Source organism: Vanellus vanellus (assembly GCF_965231255.1).
Source record: "Vanellus vanellus genome assembly, chromosome: 6".
NCBI lineage: Eukaryota > Metazoa > Chordata > Aves > Charadriiformes > Charadriidae > Vanellus > Vanellus vanellus.
The window spans coordinates 41,238,144-41,259,979 of NC_138911.1; the positions used below are offsets into that span (position 1 = coordinate 41,238,144).

At 37.0% G+C, this 21,836-nt stretch overlaps 1 protein-coding gene across 1 annotated transcript in view; it reads left to right on the plus strand.

Annotated features, from left to right (window-relative positions):
- Positions 1–21,836, plus strand: part of SCFD1 (sec1 family domain containing 1) — a 56,163-nt gene that overhangs the window by 18,243 nt on the left and 16,084 nt on the right. Inside the window, exons 11-19 of the mRNA XM_082485585.1 lie at positions 2,334–2,473; positions 2,886–2,976; positions 3,328–3,401; positions 5,689–5,770; positions 14,808–14,904; positions 18,858–18,928; positions 19,853–19,932; positions 20,504–20,566; positions 21,598–21,673. Of these exons, the coding sequence (XP_082341711.1) occupies positions 2,334–2,473; positions 2,886–2,976; positions 3,328–3,401; positions 5,689–5,770; positions 14,808–14,904; positions 18,858–18,928; positions 19,853–19,932; positions 20,504–20,566; positions 21,598–21,673 (774 nt within the window). The remainder of the gene's footprint in view (positions 1–2,333; positions 2,474–2,885; positions 2,977–3,327; positions 3,402–5,688; positions 5,771–14,807; positions 14,905–18,857; positions 18,929–19,852; positions 19,933–20,503; positions 20,567–21,597; positions 21,674–21,836) is intronic.

Here is a 21,836-nt window from a genome sequence, read left to right on the forward strand (position 1 = left end):
TTGCACTGTGTTTTCTCCAATAGCTGTTGAACTGGCTAGAGACTTGCAGATAGAAGTACTGAATTTCTACAGATTTCTTTTGAAAATCAATGAAAGAGTAGAGGCTAGAAACCCGAATTAGAATTTTTACAGGTGTAGATGCTATTGCACAAGGTCTACGCTTCCTTCGGTTTGTTAGCTGCTGGCCATTTAATCAGTAAACTCTCGCTTACCAGGTAGTAAGTCCATGCACAGCTCTATGTACTTACCTCTTACTCAGCTGTCAGGTAGAGGAGGTAGTGTTGAGTGGCCTCAGGCATTTGTTGGGGTAGGACTTTCATAGAAAGTCCTCCCTTTGGGTGCATCAAGATGCAGAGGGATCAAAGATGTAGTGGAAGCTGAGGACAACTGGTGCTACAAATATAGAGGGGTATTAGAATAACACTAGAAGAATGATTTGAGGATCCTTCAATATTTATCTGTACTGCATCAGGCTTCAGTAGTTTCTCTGGAACAACTTGTTAAATGTTACATGTTGCATCTAATTCTCGACTGAGTTGATAGGATATGAATTTGTGTAGTGAAATGTAACCAAGTGGCCTGTGATTCCAAGTTGAATTTCAAACCCAATCAAGTTATTCACCTTAAAGGCAAGCGTGCCAGGTTCTTCACATACTAAGCATAATATTTCATGAAATAACCGCGGTAGCCACTTAAAAGGCCTTAAATTGTAACAATGAAAGTGTTACCAACACGATGATTATATAAACTGTACTTTCAAATAAATTGTTTTCCATTTAAGCTCTCAGTTACAGTAGTCCAGGAATTCTGTGAGGTGTTGAACTAAATGCTAACCCAGCCACAAAGTTGTGTGCTGCATCCGTTTAGGTTGTAATGGTGCTGTTTCTACACATAAACAGACACGTATGAAGAGATTCCTATTTCTGAATACAAAGCCTTTCAGGAATGGATACAGAAAAATGGGAGGCATAGATAGAAAGCCTTATAAAGACAAAGTGGGGAGGTGAAAGGAGGAACACTGATCAATAAGAGTTATTTTGGTAAAAATCCTTGTAAATGCCAAAACTAACTCAGGTGACTTGAGAGTTAAATTGAGCCAAAGTATAGATCTGCATTAAAAATTACAGCTGAATTTGCAATCAAATGATATTTTTTTCCTTTATGTTTTTATTGAGCATATGTACTTGAAAAATACTCTTTTTTTAGCTGAAACATTAAACACATCTTATAAGATGACGTTTGTGCTCATTGACTGCGTGTGCTTCCTTTGAGTAGCTACTTGGTTTTAGTTCCATTCTGGTGTGGATCATTGGTATTATTTAATTTTAAGTGATCTAGTTCTGTATACTGTAATGAACATAATAAAGTGGAGTTTTATTTCTGGAAAAAGTATCTATTCTAAAAGATTCTTGGCAGATTCTGTATAGTTGAAGGTTTGGCTCTCTTTATCATTATTTGCCAAGCAAAGAGCACGTTTGAAATTTTACATGTTCTTGAAAAGGGTTAGAATAAAATCAGCAAGTGCAGTACTTGATAATCTTTGTTAAAAAGCGGAGGGAATATGTATGCTGCAGAAAATACAGAGCTGTCCTTGGCAAAAGAATGGGGGAAAAGAACCAGAAGATGTACAGGGAGCAGTGTGCTGGCATTATGTAAGCATAACTGTGTCATCCAGCAAAAAGATGTAGTTTCTAGGTCCGTGCGTCTGTGGAAGAAGAAAAGGTATATGGAGAAATAGCAGCTTTGTTGCAAACTGTTGCTTTATCATACACTTGCTATTTCACTAGCGTTTAAAGAAATGGGGAAAGAGCTACGAAGATGGAGCTAAGTAGTCCTCAGAGTGGATGTTCCTGTTGCTGATGTCATGAGCTTTTTTGCAGCTTTGATACATTTGCTGTAGTTGTGTAAGAGAAATTCAACCTTAGAAAACTTTTTTGTCTGCAACACAGAAACTTTTGTTACTTTAAAGTTTTGGTCAGTTGTTAGATCTCGGTTATTGCTAAATATTTTATTTTCCATACAGAAAACAATGTTCAGAGTTCAGTGTCAGAAGATTGCTTGCATGTGAGACAGTCAGATGTCTTTGCTTAACATTTGTTGCTTTCTTTGGTGTTTTTTCAATAAGTGTGAGTAATTTTGGCGTTCTTACATTGCTGTTGTTATTTTCTAGTTAGTTTGTAAACTGTTTCCTGCCCTCTTACAAAATTCTAATAAATGGCTGTGTTAATATTTTTTTTTTAGAAAATATTCTAGAAGAGAATTGATTTAATATAAAAGACTAATTAAATAATTTAAAATTGTCAAATATCTACATAAGATTCCTCTTTTTTTAGGATTTCCATTTGAATAGAGTTAACTTGGAAGAATCGACAGGAACAGAAAGTTCTCCAGCAGGTGCTAGACCTAAGAAAAAAAATAAGAAGTCCTATGATTTAACTGCATCTGATAAATTCTGGCAAAAACATAAGGGCAGGTGAGTTATATAGGTACAGAGTTTATATTAATTTAGTCAATAGGAATTCTAAGTGTTGTTCATATTATGATAGTTCTGTTTTTAAGCTTCTTTGAAAATATTTTTGTTTTCTTTTTTAAGGAATTATATTTGTCAATAGTCTTTGTCCATATTAGTTGCATATTAGCTTTTTGTTACAGAGCACAAAGTTTTTCTTATCAAAATTATATAAAAATATTGAAAGCAGTGAATATATCTTAAAAAGTACACCCACAGTAAGATGTCAGTATTTTCACTGATTTGATACTGCTACGTGATTTGTGTATTGCTATTTCTGAAAATGTTTTCATGATCATCTTGATCACGCAACCTGTGTGGTTCCAGTGTTTCAATTTGTTGATTTAACTGAGCCTAATGCAGAGTATTGCATTAGTCCTTTTCCAGAGGTAGCTGAGTCTGTTCAGCAAGAACTGGAATCCTACAGAGCCCAAGAAGATGAAGTCAAAAGACTGAAAAGTATCATGGTAAGTTTTATCACCTATATGCGCTTTATGTAAACCATAATAGGACTTGTAGAGATGCTTAGCCCACTCTGTCACCCCACACACAAAAATTATGAGCACATGCTGAATTTTAGGCATAATAAAATGTTAAAAGTAGGACTAGAAGTACGATGTTTCATGAGGAGGGTCAATTTCTTGTGTTTATTGGCGTTACATTTACATAACTTCCATAATAACTGTAAAACACAATCCAGACATTAATACCATGATGAGAAAATAAGTTCTAAATGTACTGACTGTATTTGCATGTGTGATTTTTGTATTTATTATGACTATTTCTATTCCCCTCCCAAACCCTACCCTAAAACCCAGGGTATAGAAGGGGAGGATGAAGGAGCAATAAGTATGCTTTCTGATAATACAGCCAAGCTAACTTCAGCTGTCAGGTAAGTAATCAATAATGCATTATTGTTTAATTAATTTGGAACCATTTCTAATTCTTTCTGTCATTTCACTTTTAATAGTCTTTGAAATAAATAGCTTTTAAAGTAGGCTATTCAGCTCAATAATAGAGTTTAAATGCTTCATAATTCTCGTAAAGTTTAATGCAATGTCCTAGACAAGTGTTTACACTCATAACTTCCACAGCATGTGTGTGTGAGCTCTTTACTCATGGCTTTGGAGTGTTTCCTCAGCAAAGCTGAATAACCTAAGTGCATCATAGATTTCTTACAGTCTTCTGCCAGAAAAACCCAAATACCTACCTCTGCATTTCTTCTTAAAAAAATTGTTAGTGAAATCCACTTCCTGAAGCATCTGCTTGCTTTGCACAGTGTGTAATTAATTACTTTTTGATTAATGTAGTTACTGTAACATCTGTTGGCAAGATTATAGTCATTAAGAACTCTGAATGGGAAATTTAATCTCCTGCTTTTGGAGACCCAGCCATCATGGATGACACTGAAAGTCTGAGATTTAGACTTGTTCCTCATTATAAATCTGTTTTTCACTCTACTGATGCCTTGGAGAAAGGAGATGTTCAGTTTGTTGCCTTTCGCTGAGACCCCAATCAGAAGGAAGAAACAACGATAATTATTCTGAGGATAGATGGTGTGATACACCCAGTGAACTTTGAAATCCAGCATGTGTCTGCATTAGTTAGTTGTCTCTCTGTGAGTTTCAAAAGTTGTTTTGTATGCTATGCCCTGGTTCGAATTTAATTGGAATTACAAAGGATGTGTGATGGATCAAGCAGTTTCAAAAAAGCAAGCACATGTTTCCAAGCTCCCCCTATAAAGTTTTAAAGTTTTATACTTCTCAAGATGCTGGTTTTCAGATTAAGGTAGCAAGGTATGAAATTGGCAAGCATCAAAAGCTTTAAACTGGTAGCAAAAAAAATAAAATCATACGACTAACGCTTCATCAGGAGGTTTTACTGTTCAGTTAGCCTCTGTGTGACTGTCTTCTGTAATCTGGCATTATTAAGGAAAATCTTGTCCTCCCTCAGAAAAGTGTATAACACAGTAAAATCTCTTATTGCGATGTTTTGGCTTTAATCTTTAGGATTATGCTGAGAAGCCCAAATACCATTAAGGTCTTCCATTTAGTCATGTTTCTGCTGGAAGAATTAAACTAGGCTTTGCTGTTTTGTTGTCCCTCATCTGCTAGCAGGAAGAACATACCCTTCAGAGTTGTCTTAGGCTTTACAATTTCTAGAAAACTTTGGAATATCTCTTAGTAATTAAAAAACAGAGGTTCTAACGCAGAGGATCTCCTGTCCTTTTTTTCTTTCTTTCTTTCTTTTCTTTAAATGCAGTCTTTTACAAAGGCAGTACTACACCTTCCAGCTATAAGGTCATTAATGGTCAATCATTATAGATAACATTGATTTTATAATTGCTTAAAGGAAGAAATTACTTAACTTCATGGTTCTTCAGGACATTCAGTCAGTGTCATTAAGTGCCTTCTCATCTGCTTATTATTAGAATGAGTAAGACACTGACTGTTCTGGCTGGTTTTGGATGTGAAAGTGGACAGACCTTGAGCATTCTTTTATACGTATGGTGCCCAAGTGCCAGCAGTGAAAATCATGTAGATCACAACACCTAAAGTAACAAATTTTCTGTAAAACTTAACCATTCGGTTTCCCATTTCACAAAAGAAATCATGAATCCTGCATAGAGAATTGTGTTCTATGCAGAAGCACGTGTGACAAATTCCAGGACATCCAGAGGTTCTGTGTTTATTTGGCAGATATTATTATTATTTAATATTATTTTATACTTTTTTGACATTATTTGATACTATTTGGCAGATATTGACACTTCTACATGTATCACACGTGAACTAAATGTTGATTATACAAGCCATAATTCTAATAGATTATTTGTTTAGGTAAGCGGGGCCTATATCTGGTTTTGATCACCAGCTTTCAATAGGAATATTAAATTACCCTCATGATGTGTATTTTTAACTAGTGAAGGCAGAAGCCTGTTTTACTACATTACAGGGGATAGCATCCTTCTTTTATGAGAATTGTTACATCTATACTTTGTCATTTTTTTAGTTCCAATTCTAGTGTATTCTATAATTTTAGATTTTGGTAATCTTTAAAGGTCCTTTCCAACCCAAACTGTTTTATGATTCTATAAATGTTTTTGTACCGACTGTATACAACACACAATTCAACTAATTGTGCGACTTGGCAGGTTAGTTTGTATTTAATCTCTTCAGCTCTCTTCCAGAACTTCTGGAAAAGAAGAGGCTCATTGATCTTCATACAAATGTTGCAACAGCCGTTTTGGAGCATATAAAGGTATGATTGCTCTCCAACTTCAGTTTTCTCTCAGTAGTGCTCCTTACCTGGAGAATTATATTTAACGAGGTGAAGTAAGATAAGAAAATGAGCCTTCTCAATGTGCTACCTTTTACAGAAATCACTGTGTAACATTACTTGGTGTTGAAGGGTGAGAGGGAATGAATTTTGAATGCCTCTGCATGGAAACTGAAGTAAACGTTAATCTTTTTCTTATCAGAATTTACTAGTATACTCTCCTTTTTTTTTTTTTTTTTTATGATGCCCACAATCTGTATTGTAGGTTGAAGTCTTTCTAAAATAAGTTTGTGATTGAAGTGTTTTATTTACTTTAGAGGTGTGTCATGGCTAGTTATGACTTCAGACTGAACAATTTTCTGGTCTATATATGTTTATTGGAAGGGTACCTTCACCAACAAAAATACCCGGAGGTGAGGCAATAATGATGCAAGTTACTAAACTGGCCTTTCCACCAAGGTCTGTGTTAGATGTCCCGTGCATAATTTAAGCACTTCATAAGGATGCTTGTCCTCTTTTCTGTTTAAATCTGCTGCTCTTGTCTCAGAACTTGCAGATGGTTTCAGTATCAAGTAAAGACCATGGTTACCACTAAAATAACTTGGCAGATGGATCCGTTTTCACAGTATGAGAACAGAAATTATAGATGAGGTTTTCAGAAACAATGAAATTCTGTTTTTCAAAGTGATTCAAGCACCAAGTCTCACTTAAAATCAGTTAAAAAATTTTACCCCATGCTATTTGTAACTCATAGAAGACAGTGGGTTTTGAAGCAAACTGTAACAGTTGTAAGGTGTGTAGTATCTGTCCTCACTCGTTACTGCTACTGAATCTTTTTGAACTAAGTACTATAAATGAACAAAGGATTAATTCTGAATTTTATTGAATAAATAATTTTACATATTTATAAAATTGGCGAAGATACATAAGTATATCTCTTTGTAACTATACATAAGTATATATCTTTGGCTTACTACTGTAGGGGCTAGTTTATGTGCTTTTGCAGTATTAGGCATGTCAATTTTCATATCTGGCAATTTAGAAGCAGTACATTAACAGCAGTGGAAAAAAAAAAAAGAAGTTGACAATGTCAATATTTATTTGATGCCTTGTCTGTAAATTCACTTTTCTAAGAAAGATATTGAGACGGTAATGGCAGGCCTACACCAGTAGTATTTTATATACTATTTGTTGGATGGAAGCCAGGTTTCAGAGCAGGATGTGGAATGGCAATAACATCAGTTTTGATCACCAGTGTCCTCTTGGTGATGGTCTGGAGTCATATGCGCTTGTTCGTTCTCTATTAGGTGATAGTGACACACTTTCCTGTTACCTGGAGGTGGAAGGAATTACTGTAGGGTCCCTCCGCTATAGGACTCTACCAGCCCTACGGCTCCCTCCCCTGACTGGAGCCTGCTATTAGAGATCTAGTACCCAAGGAGTGATGATTCATTTCTCCATAAATGATTCTTAATTCCGGTATTGCGAAGTGTTCAGGCTCCTTATCTTCTAATTGTATAGCTGTCAAAGAAGATTGTGAGAGAAATGGGCATGTGTTTTCCCCAATATATTGATGATACGTACATCTGTGTCATCTTTTCTTTATATTTAGAAAGAATCGCTTCCTTTATCTCCAGATATTTAGCAAACTATCGTAAACTCAAACTAATGCAGAAGCACATTTTTTTTTCTGTTGGAATTTAATAATATATTAAAACCTTTTACCTGAATGAATGTAAAGTTTCTTCCAACTGCTTTGTCGTGTCCATTTTTGCCCCTCATTTCACTATCCAGTGTTACAAGAAGTATCTTTCCTATCTTGAGCTGCGGCATTTTAACATGCATGATGGTACTCTACCTAATGGATTCCCCCAAAATACCCTCAAAAAGAGTGATATCTCAGCCAGTACTTTTTAAAGAAACTCTGATAGCACCTTGAGGCTGTGGTTAATAGATTTTATACGCAGTTAAATAATTAAACCAGATTAGGATAAGAAAGAATATTTTTGGCAAGTGCCTAGGTCATGAGGAGCTAGGGAGGCACCATGCTCTTCTTCAGGTTACTATATTTTCACTTTTAAAATAATCTGGAAGCACATTCATACTTTAAAATAGGCTGTTTGTGTTACCTGTTATGTTTTTTTACTACAGTAAGTATTTGAGCATTTTTCTTCATTACGTATATGAGAATCAGTGCAAAGAATGGTATGAGACCTGCTTGAAGTATACTAAGAGAATTTAATTATTTTTGTGGTCACATTTTAGTGTTCAGTTTACAGCTGCTTTCCACATTCCCTTGGATCATTTTCTAAGACACAGCAAGAGGAAACCAGAAATTAATCACATGCGCGGGGTCCTGGCAGTTTTCTGGCATATCTAAGTGTTTAGTGAAATAATGGAAAGAATGCATCACTTTGTGAAAAAAGTGAACCATCAAGTATTTATTGTCAGTGCTTAGAACAAACGCATCCTTGTTTTGCATTGATTGGTTTTTTCTCTGAAGAAGCTGGTGACTGAAGGACTGCACCCAACAGATAACAAATTTAGGACGAGAATTATGGGTATCTTTCTAGCTGCTTTAGAGTTTCAAGTAATGCTTATCTTTCCATATCATTCTAATATGAATACTTGGATTACTGAAGTATGTTAAATCATGGCATGTAGTGATAGGACAAGGGGTAATGGCTTCAAAGTGGAAGAGGGAAGATTTAGAATAGATATTAGGAAGAAATTCTTTATTCTGAGGGTGGTGGGGCACTGGAACAGGTTGCCCAGGGAAGTTGTGGATGCCCCATCCCTGGAGGTGTTCAAGGCCAGGTTGGATGGGGCTTTGAGCAACCTGGTCTAGTGGGAGGTGTCCCTGCCTATGGCAGGGGGGTTGGAACTCGATGATCTGTAAGGTCCCTTCCAACCCAAACCATTCTATGATTCTATAAAAAATCATTCTATGATTCTATAAAAAATTCTATGATTCTATAAAAAAATCATTCTAAAATGATTAATGGGAGAGTGGGTACATTAGATAATATCTTGCTAGAATTCTAGAAATATGAATTTAAGTAACAGATTTTCTGTGAATTACTATCTTAGATTACTTACACTTGTTTGGTTTACGTTTTGTGGGTTTTTTTTTATTTTTTTTAAATTCTTTCTCGTGTATCTCTGATTTTGCTTGATCTCAAGGCCTGATACTTTGAATGAGTCCATTATTGGGATTGCCAATAGCTCTTCAAGTTATCAAATTCATATTTTTTAAAGGAATTCCACTATTTTAACTACTCTGTTTTAAGTGAGGTTACATTTTTTTCTTACCATGTGAACAGAAATGGTATGTGTTTGTGAAGTATATATGTCACAGTGGTCCAGGCTGTTTTTCTGTAGTTCAGAAGTGATAATCGAGTAACTTTCCAGTAAACAACAGCTTTTTCTGAGTTCAGTTGAAGTGACCTTTCCAGCACCATTCTGTGCAGTTCAGTCGGAGGGAACTGGCTGTAGCTGCCACTTTCAGCCTTCTCGCAGAGTTTTTCTTCCTCTCGATAGGAGCACACTATAATTACTTGACCAGCCTCACTCATTCTGGGAGCTATTATTTCTGTTTGTTTTCTGTCAGTATCTTCAAGACACCAGTCCCAGTAATTTCTTAAAAAAATTCCTTTCTTTTCTTCTGCATGTTCACTCTCTCTAAAAGGAAGAGCCTCTGTACTGTAAAGACAGTAGGAGAGTCTCCAACAAGCCCTTACAAAAATGACCCTCTAAGAGATTTCAATGGGTCCTGCTTCCACTTCTCTGCCTAAAAAGGAAGGAATTTTGTGTTTGTTTTGGAGTACAGTGCTCAGGTAGGAATTCCCGTGCACTTCAGTAGTTTTCCCTAAAATAAGTTTTGGCTTCCAATCAGCCTGTTTCTAAAGATGCTAAGTTCAAAGCTTTTACAAAAAAAGACAAAGCGAGCTGAAGTATAGAGCTTTAACTGCAATACAGATCCTGTCCCTGAATTGGCAGCCAGAAAGGTCTCCTGAATGGTGTTGGTGTGGAATAAGATGTCATATTAGGAAATCAGAAGCAGGAGGCAGAAAGGGAATAACTGCAAATGTAAATACATCTTGATTTTATTATTGTTTTTTATTATTATTTTTCTTCAACTTGCTTGCCAGTTTGGCACCCATAAGAACCTCTTCTTTGCTGTCTTTTTTTATTGAATCTACAGGAATGTTTAGCTCCCATTCCCCAGCTTTTCCTCTTGACATGTCTGTGAGTTTGCCATTGAGTGAGCAAAATTGCACTTTCTTAAATTAAATGGGACATCTGCTTCTTATCAGCACTTCATAGGCAAGTTGGCTCTTCGGCAAGTAACTGTCTCATTGATGTGGCATATCTGGGAAATCTGTGAAAAGGTAACTAGTAGTGTTTAAGGCTATTCAGTAATCCACATGAAATTTGATTAGGTGTCCGTCTAAATCCTAGCGAACCAGTATAAGAAAAATATTGCCCTAATTAGCATCTTTGCTAGTAACCTTGGTTAGTTATCTAGTGAAGAAGCAGCTAAGTAGGCTCACCATATTGATCCATTTCTTTAGTTCGTGCTTATGTCGCATCAGAAAGAGAGTATTGAAAATTTTATGTTGCTGCTTACCTCTGATGTCCCGTCCCTATTGCGTATAGAAATAAAGGATCTGAAGGTTTAGGATTTTCAGTTTATTTTTTTTTTCCCCAAAGAGTGCTAAGTTCACATTTCAGAAGTAATTGTCCAAAAATTTTTAAGAGAATGAGTGTACGTGTATCATTAATGGTTCAGTTTATGTTTAAAGTAGAGCAAATATATGCAACCAGTGAGTTTTCTTTACTGCAGGTAGTCTGTTTTGTTTGGTAGTCTTAGCCAAGCAGTCATAAAGTTGCAAGAAGGCTGAGAAGAATTTTATCTAGTTTGTGCTCCAAATAAGTTAACTGTAAATCTGTTATTACAATTGAAAGTAACTTGTGTTTGGATTATTTAATTTAATTTAAAATTTCATCTGTAAACAAATATCGTGAATTAGTATCTTTTTTTTTTTTTATGTTCTACATTTTTACATGCCATCTGAATAAATTTGTCTTAAACAGATCACCAGCTAAGATAATATGGGCATTGCCAAATTCAACAATAATATATTTACCTTAATAAGACTTTTCCAGATTTAAAGAAAGTCCTTTCTTTGTTGAATGCCTTTTCTCTGGGAAAAATATTTTAAACTTAAAAGCATTAAATTTAGCTCCATGTAATGAGATACAAATGTAGTTAAAACGCAAGAAGCAAGTGAATGTAAAGTGAATGATTTTCCCTCAGTTGAGGAGGACCGGGTCAGAGACCACTTGGCCAAGCTGGACATTCATAAGTCCATGGGCCCTGATGGCATGCATCCGCGAGTGCTGCGAGAGCTGGCGGATGTTATTGCTAGACCACTCTCCATCGTCTTTGAACGGTCATGGAGAACAGGAGAGGTGCCTGAGGACTGGAGGAAGGCCGACATCACTCCAATCTTCAAAAAAGGCAAGAAGGAGGACCCAGGGAACTACAGACCGGTTAGTCTCACCTCTGTCCCTGGGAAGGTATTGGAGCGACTCATTCTGGATGTCATCTCCAATCACGTTGAGGAACAGGAAGTTATTGGAAGTGGTCAACATGGATTTACCAAGGGTAAATCGTGCTTGACCAATCTGATAGCTTTCTATGATGTTATAACTGGTTGGCTGGATGAGGGGAAAGTCGTGGATGTCATCTACCTTGACTTTAGCAAGGCTTTTGACACTGTCTCCCATGACATCCTCATTAGGAAGCTGAGGAAGTATGGGCTAGATGAGGTGACAGTGAGGTGGATTGAGAGTTGGCTGCGGGACAGGACTCAGAGGGTTGTGATCAGCGGCACAGAGTCTAGTTGGAGGCCTGTAACCAGTGGTGTCCCCCAGGGCTCAATACTTGGTCCAATTTTGTTTAATATATTCATTAATGACCTGGATGAGGGGACAGAGTGTATCCTCAGCAAGTTTGCTGATGATACCAAACTGGGTGGGGTGGCTGACACCCCAGAGGGCTGTGCTGCCATCCAGCGTGACCTGGACAGGCTGGAGAGCTGGGCAGAGAAGAACCTAATGAGGTTCAACAAAAGCAAGTGCAAGGTCCTGCACCTGGGGAGGAAGAATGCTAGGCACCAGTACAGGTTAGGGGCTGACCTGCTGGGAGATAGCTTGGAGGAGAAGGATCTGGGGGTCCTGGTAGACAGTAAATTATCCATGGCCCAGCAATGTGCCCTTGTCGCCAAAAAGGCCAATGGAATCCTGGGCTGCATAGGGAAGAGTGTGGCCAGTAGGTCGAGGGAGGTCATTCTCCCCCTCTACTCGGCACTGGTGAGGCCACAACTGGAATACTGTGTCCAGTTTTGGGCTCCCCAGTTCAAGAGGGACAGGGAACTGCTGGAGCGAGTCCAGCGAAGGGCAACTAAGATGATTAAGGGCTTGGAGCACCTCCCTTATGAGGAAAGGCTGAGAGAGCTGGGACTCTTTAGCCTGGAGAAGAGAAGGCTGAGGGGAGACCTTATTATGGCATACAAGTATCTAAAGGGTGGGGTGAAGGAGGATGGAGCCAGGCTCTTTTCATTGGTTCCAAGTGACAGGACGAGGGGCAATGGGCACAAGTTAGAACACAGGAAGTTCCGTTCAAATACACGGAAACAGTTCTTTACGGTGAGGATGACAGAGCACTGGCACAGGCTGCCCAGGGAAGTTGTGGAGTCCCCTTCTCTGGAGGTTTTCAAGACCCGCCTGGATGCAGTCCTGAGTAATGTGCTCTGGGCAATCCTGCTCTAGCAGGGGAGTTGGACTAGATGATCTCTAGAGGTCCCTTCCAACTCTGATAATTCTGTGATTCTGTGATTCTGTAATGGAAAGACTCGAAAAATTGTAGTAGTTTCTTTGCAATTGTTTTATGGGTCAAGAGAGAGTTAAGGAAACTAACGCAGACAGTCTCCACAGTGCTGGAGAATTGAAGTCACAGAACACGTCTGACATGCTGGATACCAAATTGCATCTGAAGTAAGGACTTGGAAAAAGGCTGGTAGTTCAGTTCTATTCCGACTTTAAACTAATGTAACATAAGCACTGATAATCACTTTTAACTTTTGGCTAAATACAGGATTAATCCAAGGTTTTACAGTAGCATTGCTACCAAAATTTGGCTGTGGCTACTCTTCTAACATGAGCTCAGGATAAATATAGCTTGAAAGAAGCTCTGGCTCCTTTTTTTTTTTTTTATTTTGTCACTTCATACACCTTATATGTAGTGGTAGTCATTATGACAAACAACAGAAGACATCCTTCTGCCCCTAAAAGTAGCAACTGGTCACTTTTTGAGCACGCTTTATGGTAATTTACTTTTTAAACTGTAAGTACAAGTTTCCACAAAAGCTTTAAATTAAGTTGCTGTGCTGCAAGTAACTGCTCTTGAGTTCAGTAGATGGTGAATGAGAAATAGAAGTACTATATAAATAATACTGGGAAGCAAGTGGCTACCTGCATCATAATCTGATTGCCAGTCTTTCAATATGAAAATATTCGTGTGACTTACCTCTTCTTTTGTTTTGTATTCTCATCTCCAACTCTTTTTTGATGAACTTATAATACTCCGAAAATTAAACATCCTAATATACTTAGGCTGGAGAATTACCTTTTCTTTTTTTTCTTTCTTTTTTCTTTTCTTTGGGGGTGTGTGAAATAACTTTTTAAAAATTCCATTTCCTTATTTGTTATTTCAGGAATATTTTTAATAGGATTCAAAACCATATGAAAACCAGACTTTAAAGTTTTTATGTTTCTGTCATTACAACAACCACTGCACTGGGTTAGAAGGTGCCATAGCAGTTGTGTTGCCTCGGCATTATCGGGCAAAATTTCCTGAGTCTCTTAACCCAGTAAAAGCCCTGGTGACTCTTGCTTCACTCCGGCAATGTCATTGCAGTCTCCCAATGGGTGTGATGTGGAGCTGAAACACTTCCAAGGCAGCGAGATGGAGATCATTCTGCCGGTCTCCTCTCTGAGCCAATACATAGCTGAATGTGTCCAAACACCAGGATTTAGTTAGTTACCGGATATTAAGGTTTTGTAAGCTGAGTAGTTGTAACATTTGTTGTGATGCTACATTTTAATGTTCAAATGCTCATAATGATCTGTGATGTAACGGAAGTTTTTTAAATAAGTTTTGGAATGTGTTTTTCTATCTTTAGATTGTAAGTTGATGATATGATGGTCGGGAAGCGCAAAGCTTGGCTCTTTGTCCAGATGTATTGCAATGCAGCCATTAATTGCATGGCCATGCGATGTCTTCTGTAAAGCTTTTGCCTCGTTAATTTTGTGCAGTCCCCGTGCCATCCTCCCTGAAAAAGGATTTTCAGAACTTGCTCTACACATGACATTGTGTAATGAGAGACTTCTTTTCCAGTGTTAGCAAGATAATTTAATTACGAAGTGTGAATGAATTATTGCAAGTCTTTTGATCTGAAGTAGTTATTTCAGTACCAGCCCAAGTTCACAGTTGCCAACTTTTCTCTGGGATGCTGCCTTAATGTATTTAGGAATTTCCCACATTTATCTGCATTGAGTAATTGCCTTGTTGACTGAGAGACTTGAGGTTCAGCATAGATTTGGGATAGTGTTCACTTGAACATTATTTTTTCCTATTGCAGCATAACACTGCGTATGATGGCATGTAGTTTTCAGCTACAGCAAAACCACAGTTGAAAACAAAGCTCGTCTTGCAGTTTAATATTTGCATGTCAGACATCTCTTGCATAATTGCATTTTCGCTTTTAATATGAGAATTACATAAGCGTAAATTTTCTGAGTTGATAGAAGCATATTATAACGCAAGCAATAGTTAGTTTAACTGTCTTGGTAACTAAAGTCTTGATAACTAAAACTATATACCTTTTTAAAGAGGAAATAAATATTCTTTTATAGTGTTAAGATGTTAACCCTAACACTTACTCTTAAACAGAGTCGAAAGCTGGATGTGTATTTTGAATATGAGGAAAAAATAATGAGCAAATCCACTCTGGATAAATCTCTTCTGGACATGATTTCTGACCCAGATGGTGAGTACTTTAAACCTGAAGTTGGTATAAAATTTGTTATGATATACAATAAAACTGTACCTGCTGGGACTTCAGGGTTGGTAAAGAGCTTATGTGCAAGCTGTGCGAGACTTGTAAAGAAAACAGCTTTTTATTGATTTTTAGTAGCAGTTGAGAGAGTTTAGTATTTGGTTGAGTAATAGCCAAAATATTGGCAACTTTTGCAGCTCCACTGAAATCGAATCATAGAATGGTTTAGGTTGGAAGGGACCTTGAAGATCATCGAGCTGCAACCCCCCTGCTGTAGGCAGGGACACCTCCCACCAGACCAGGTTGATCAATCTTTTCCTAACTTCTTGTTTCTGAAGGTCAAAATATTCTAACTCCTGTGCTTCTCCAGTATTTCTTAGTATAGCATGGAATTGAGTGGTTTGAACAATACTGATTCTTTAAAATCCTACTGCATGTTTTATAGCACATACCTCACAAACAGAATGAAAAACGGCATTTCGTAGAATTTGGTTAGATCACGGGCTTATAATGCAGGTAGTGCTCTCTTGTGTGACGATAAAGATGGAGGAGAGAAGGGAAGCAAGATGTAAATGCACCAGTTCAATGAGAGACTCACCTGAAGTTTTGCATGTCGTGACCCAGCTGTGGCATGTCTGGTTTTATCATCTAAAAGCAATGCATCCCAGTTTCTGTTTCTTACATGGTTCATACATAACAAAGCTTTACACACTGGGTGATACTCAGATTCTCTGTTAGCAGGAGTCACTAGGGATCTTTCTGTAAAAGGTTGAGACCAGAACGGGTTCTCAGCTTTTCATAGCATCATAGCATCAACTCTCGTTCCAACCTGAGGTATGTCACAACCCTCTGACGGATTTCAATATGATGTGATACCAGTTGGCTGGAAAAAATTGACCTGCAGAGCAAGATTGTAAAACTTAAGTTATGACCACTGGCCTGTCTGCATATTGGCAAGTATGTTGGCAAACCTTGAGCATTTAGAGACCCAGGGTTCCTGCTTTTTTCCCAGTATGCTGTTTAAGAAAATGTTTTGTTACTGCATGCTTATGTGTGTAGTCTTGTTGCTACATACTGGACATAATGTCTGCTTGGAGTTTGTATAATGATTCATATTTATAGAAGGAGTATATATAAACCCTGCTGACTTTTTAGAAAAATCTTTTATTAGCGTCTGTGCTATAGAATCAAAAGGCAGTAAAAGAAATAGTACACGGTTGGTAGAAGTCTGAGGTAAAATTTTACAGTCCTGTATTGGATCAAGTCTAGAAACTAACAGACTTTCAGAAAATTTGTTGTCGGGCATCATTCTGTAATTCAGTACAGACATTCATTGTTAATATGAAGCTAATAAAAATATGTATAATCTGTACTTTCATTAAGCATCGGTACAAATTGGTCCTTTTCCATGTTCAGAATTAACAGTTCATGCGCTATTTTGATTTCAGCTTTTATGTTTGCGTGAGCTTAGATATGAAACAGAAATTATTACGCTTGCTAGTATGTCCCACTGGATCAATTACATTTTACCTGAATTCACGTTTTCTATGTGGTTTTAGATTGCAGTATAAAGCGAATATGTAGCATATTCGCAAAGCCTGATGTAGCATATCGACATTCCTGTTAGCAAAGCTCCTGGTTTTTATGCAAGAAAAAGATTAGATTTCCAGTCTAGAGTTTTCCTTCATAAGCTAACTATTCAGGTGTTCACCGTAGCACGTTAGCATTTCATATGCATTGCCTAGGTTTAAGATAAGTTCATATAATGAAAGGATTTAAGTGAAATCACAGCAATTATTTCCAGGCATGCTATCTTGTAAAACTGGCCAGCTTCCTATTGTGTGATTCACGGAGAAATACCAGCAGAAAACGTTTTGAAGAAGTGATGCTCCAAGTCTTCCAGTGCTTAGTGGTGAACTACTTGTTTGCATTATCTGTGGTGATACCTGTCTTGTGGACAATGACGTCTGCAGAGCTCTTCACACAAGCAGTTAGGCTTGACCACTTAACAGCTTCAGGCTTCAGCCTCCCATTTCTTACTATGTTGTACTAATCTACCACTCAAGGCTATTAGCTGCCTCCCAGTTCAGTGGATATTTTTATTTCTGGAGTAGTGATAAAACCGGAGCGACTGGTTTTGCTTTGCTCTAGTAGTTAATCAGTAGCCCTAAAGGCTGCCTGCTGGGTTTTGAGTGGGAAATAGAATTGTTCTGTTCTAGGTTTACCAAACAAAGTTTTCTTCAGAGCATTTAGCACTCTGCCTCTCTATGCTGCCACAGACCATAGTCCAGAAAAAAATAGAGAACGTTTTACAGGCAGCTGACCTGGGTCTTATAGCTGTTTATCACAGCTGTGGTTTACATCAGTAGTATATCAAGAGTAGAGTGCTTTTGTCAAACAAAGTGGTTTTCCTAAGATTTAGTAAAGCGTACACAATACAATCACAGATTTTATTTTTTTTTTAAATATTATCTTATAGTAAGACAAAATATCACTTAAACTCATGTGTAAGTGAGACTGCTTACACTCCTCTAAGCACAGACCTTCTAGAAGTTTTGTAGACATGGTAAATAGGCCCAGCGAGGGAAATGCGGTCCAGTGCTGGCAGCTTCCAGTTGCAACTAAAACTTGGTGATCGGCAAAGTACTGAAATAGGCTATAAACTGGCAAGCTGGAAACCAAGTTTCCAAGTCAGTTACAGAAACCAAACTCAGTTACATTGTATATTTAGAATGTTTAAGTGCTTTTTTTACCAGAGTGAACTCCAAGTGAATGTCTGCCTTGAAAGGTGGCTTTTGGTTTAGGTAATACAAAGTTTCTTCAGTTCTTCAACTTCTGGCTTACTGGTATTTGGTAAAGGTTAATAAAAGTTATTTCCCAGAAAAATTGTACCAAGTCATAAATGTTCATTATGACAGCACTTACTCTTAACTTCTGCCAAACTAAATATGTGCTCACATATAAACAAAAATTGCAGATTAGATTAGATGATCCCCTGCTGACATGATCCACATTCCATAGTGGCGGAAAAAAAAAACAAAACAAAGTTATAATTTTTCTTACCCACAAGTACAAGAAAGTGCATTTTTATAAAATACTGTACTCTATCTAAAGGTATGAAGCTTTTTTAATGAAGTATTGGATTAAAAATTTGAAATGTTGGTTTTGAGAAGTGGTATGTATGAAATATTCATTTGAAACTATGGTCTTTACTGATAGTGGTTCTCTTCTAGAAAAAAGTAGATGGTGTTCAAAATCTGCTGTAGTAGGTTGTAGTCTAAGTAACGCAGGGGCGGCTACATCATCGTTTTGATCTGGCAAAGATGAATGTTGATTGCTATTGATAATGCTTCTCAAGAGTTTACAGCAGTGTTTTTCTCCAACAAATGGTGTGACAAAAGGTGATTCAGGAGGTGAAATCCTTCCTGAGGGCAAATTGGAAGTTCAGGATTTGTTTCTTGGCCAAAATTTCACATAGGTGCTTTTTCAGCTCTCAGGTGCTTTGGTATGGTCAACCATAGAGCTGCATAAACAAATTGTAGAGCTAAAAAATAATGTGCTGTTGCTTTTACTTTCATGATTTTTCTTTAGCCTCCTCTCTCATGGAATCTCTGCTAATGCTTGCAGTCCCCGCATAAAATAAGGCATAATGCCACTACATAATTTATTTAATGTTACTTGAAGAATAATATTTGCTACAAGCAAAAAGGGGAGGTGTAAGTAAACTTTCAGAAACAGTGAGGCAGTTTAACCCAACTTGTAATAAAATTGCTAAAAGTCTTTCTGCCGTTTTATACACTGAACAAGGCCAGTGTTTATAAATAACAATTACTGTCATAACTAAAGATCTGAATGTACATATATATTATTACTGAAGAGCAATTAACATAGCAGCATAGTTACAATTGTAGTTTTTGGTTTGTGGTTTTTTTTTTTCACTGCAGCAGGAACTCCAGAAGACAAAATGAGATTATTTCTTATCTATTACATAAGTTCAGCGCAGGCACCTTCAGAGGTATGTGTGTTCTTTACAACTTCCAACGTCAAATTTTACCACACAGGATTTTTCTGTCATTTCAGCACTAAATAGGTATTTCTGCTTCTCTTTGAAGCGAAGTATGAAATGTCTGGGAAAATATTAAAAGTTTAAATAAATTTTGCAATATTATCAGGGAATCTGCTCACAAAGCTTTAGCCACCATTTCAAAGGATATGAATGACTAGTAAGAAGGAAGATTATATTTTGAAATATTTAGTTCAGAGTTTCTGCAAGACACATCTTGGCATGCTTTCTATTATTATGCTCCACTGCTCAAAAGAAGGAGATAAACCAAAATGTTAATATGACTCTTTTCACTCTATCCTTGTATATTCAGGAATAGTTGGGTCAGTTGACTAGCAGGTGAATAAGGGAGGAATGCTTCTTGTGCCAGTATCTGAATAATTTAGGAAACAATTTCCTTATTTCTTTTGTACTTATGATGATTAATTTCAAGGAAGATTTTTATTATACTGTAGAAATATTATGATAGAAAAAATATGTTGGGTTAGGCAAAGAGAAGGTATTCTTATAAATGTATATGAACTCCTCTTCATTTTTATTATTTGCTGTTGTGACATTTTACCAAAAACAGTATTCTGTCAGGTTTTTTAAAGATGCTGATATAAAAGACTGTTCCAGTATCTGAAAGTGCACAGGATTTAATTCCACAAATACTGTTAAATTTAGTGAGAGCTACTCATAGCAAATTGCATTTTAAGTTGCGTTTTCATACTTAGTAGGAGATGGGATTAAGATTCATAATTACTTTTAATCTTTGGTTAATGCTATAACTTTACACTGCTTATTTAATATTTAGATAAGAATATCTTGTCTTTTCACATAAAGAGAGTTAAGAGTAGTTTCAACCTTTTGCAATTTTCCACTTCATAATTTCAGATTGATTTGGAGCAATATAAAAAAGCGTTGATGGATGCAGGTTGTAATCTTGCTCCTTTGAGCTACATAAAACAATGGAAGTAAGTAATTTCTTTCTTCTTCTATGTGAGGCTATAACTGGGTAATTTTACAGAACTCAGCACTGTTATCGAAGAGTTGTGTTACTTCTCATATGTTGTAAATTATCCTTAAACATTCATTCTGGCATATTTTTTTGCTGTCATTGTGATGCATACATGCAAATCTTATTTTAAAACTGAACTCCAGTAATGCCAGAACACTGTTGAACACGACACATAGTAGTGTACTTAATGATCCAAGACAGAACCAACTTACTGAATTAAATGAAAAGTTGTGCTAGTTCAGACTCCAGATTTTTTCAATTAATAGCAAAGGGCTATGCTGCCTATCAGCTATTCTAGTCTTACATGGTATCAAAATAAAGTGTTTGTCTTTCAAGTATAAAATCTAATTCCTTTCAGTTTCTTAACTAGAGTATTTCTGGACAAGAGGGATGCGTGTTATAATTAGTTACTTCCGGAAAGAGTTTGAGAAGCAGAAGTTTTTTTACTTTCTGATGACCAGAGTGGAACATTCTACAGCAGTATGTGCCATGAGTAAAGCATTTGATTTCTATCCCTGCTTTCACAGGGCTTTCACTAAGATGGCTTCAGCTCCAACCAGCTACGGAAACACTACGCCGAAACCTTTGGGGTATGCTTTTGATTAATTTTCTGTCAGCCTTTAGGTTCTTTTAGCTTATTTTAGTAGTACTGAAAGTGTGATTAGTGCTATACAAGGCCCAGAATAAAACATTTTCCCTGTTTGTAAAAAGTTTTAAGTTACAGAAAATTATAAGCATTCATCTCCCCTTAACAACGCATAGGACTTACACACGGAAAAATAAAAGGATCTGTGACTAAATCCACAAAGTAACTTAATATAGTGATACCTGCACATTAAATGCACAAGCTTTCTTAGGAGAAGAATTCAGCACCAGGAAATGGGTCTATGACAGCCATCATTTTGAGCTTTATTTAGTCAGTGGCAGAAATGAAGAACAGCCCTGTGTATTCAAAACTGGTTCTCTGCAGGGATTGGCGACTGTCAGGAATGCAAGAACGCACTGCTTTTTCATTAGGATGTCCTGGACTGGGTGTCTGTCTGCTTGTTGAAAGGTGTAGTTAGTTATTTCAAGACACGAAAAGATAATGACTGTGCTAAGGGTACATATATCCCATACAGGATATGGGACTGGGGTCTTTCCATGCTTGAGAGGATTTGAATCCTCATTACCAACTTTACTTTCAGGGATGCACTGTCACTGACATAAGGAAACTGTGGTGCAGTATGGTTAGAGAGAATTCCAGTGCTGTCTCACTTGGAAAAATTACTGGTTGGTTGGTTGGAGACACTGAGCATCTCTGTTAACTCTGGTGATTAGGATGCCCACTTGAAAGGAGCAGTCAATCCTTGCATTACTGAAGGTGTAAAATAAACTGTTGAATGGATTAAAGACTAGAACTCAAGACTGCTGTTGATAGGTGAGGATCTAACTGCTAGATTATACGTGTGTTCCCATATGCTTGGTTGCCATGTGGTTTGAAGAATATATTTCATGACAAATTGAATGACTTGGTACTTATGTCTCATCAACTTTAATGGAAATTGGATGTCAGCATAAAGCTTAAGAATGCAAATTAGAAAAATAAGGTCTCACACACAATCTTTATTTTGTTTTTCAGTCTGTTTTCACGTGTTATGAATACAGGATCGCAATTTGTAATGGAAGGAGTGAAGAACTTGGTACTGAAACAACAAGTAAGTTTAAAACTCATGAGAAAAAAACTTACCACATGAGCATTGTGAACGTTTAGAAAAACAACTTTCAATACCTCTGTCATATTAATAAAATCTGCAGTACGATAAAAAAAAACAAACATCAGCTTCTGATGGTGGATCGCTTCGTAGCTTCCAGTTTTTA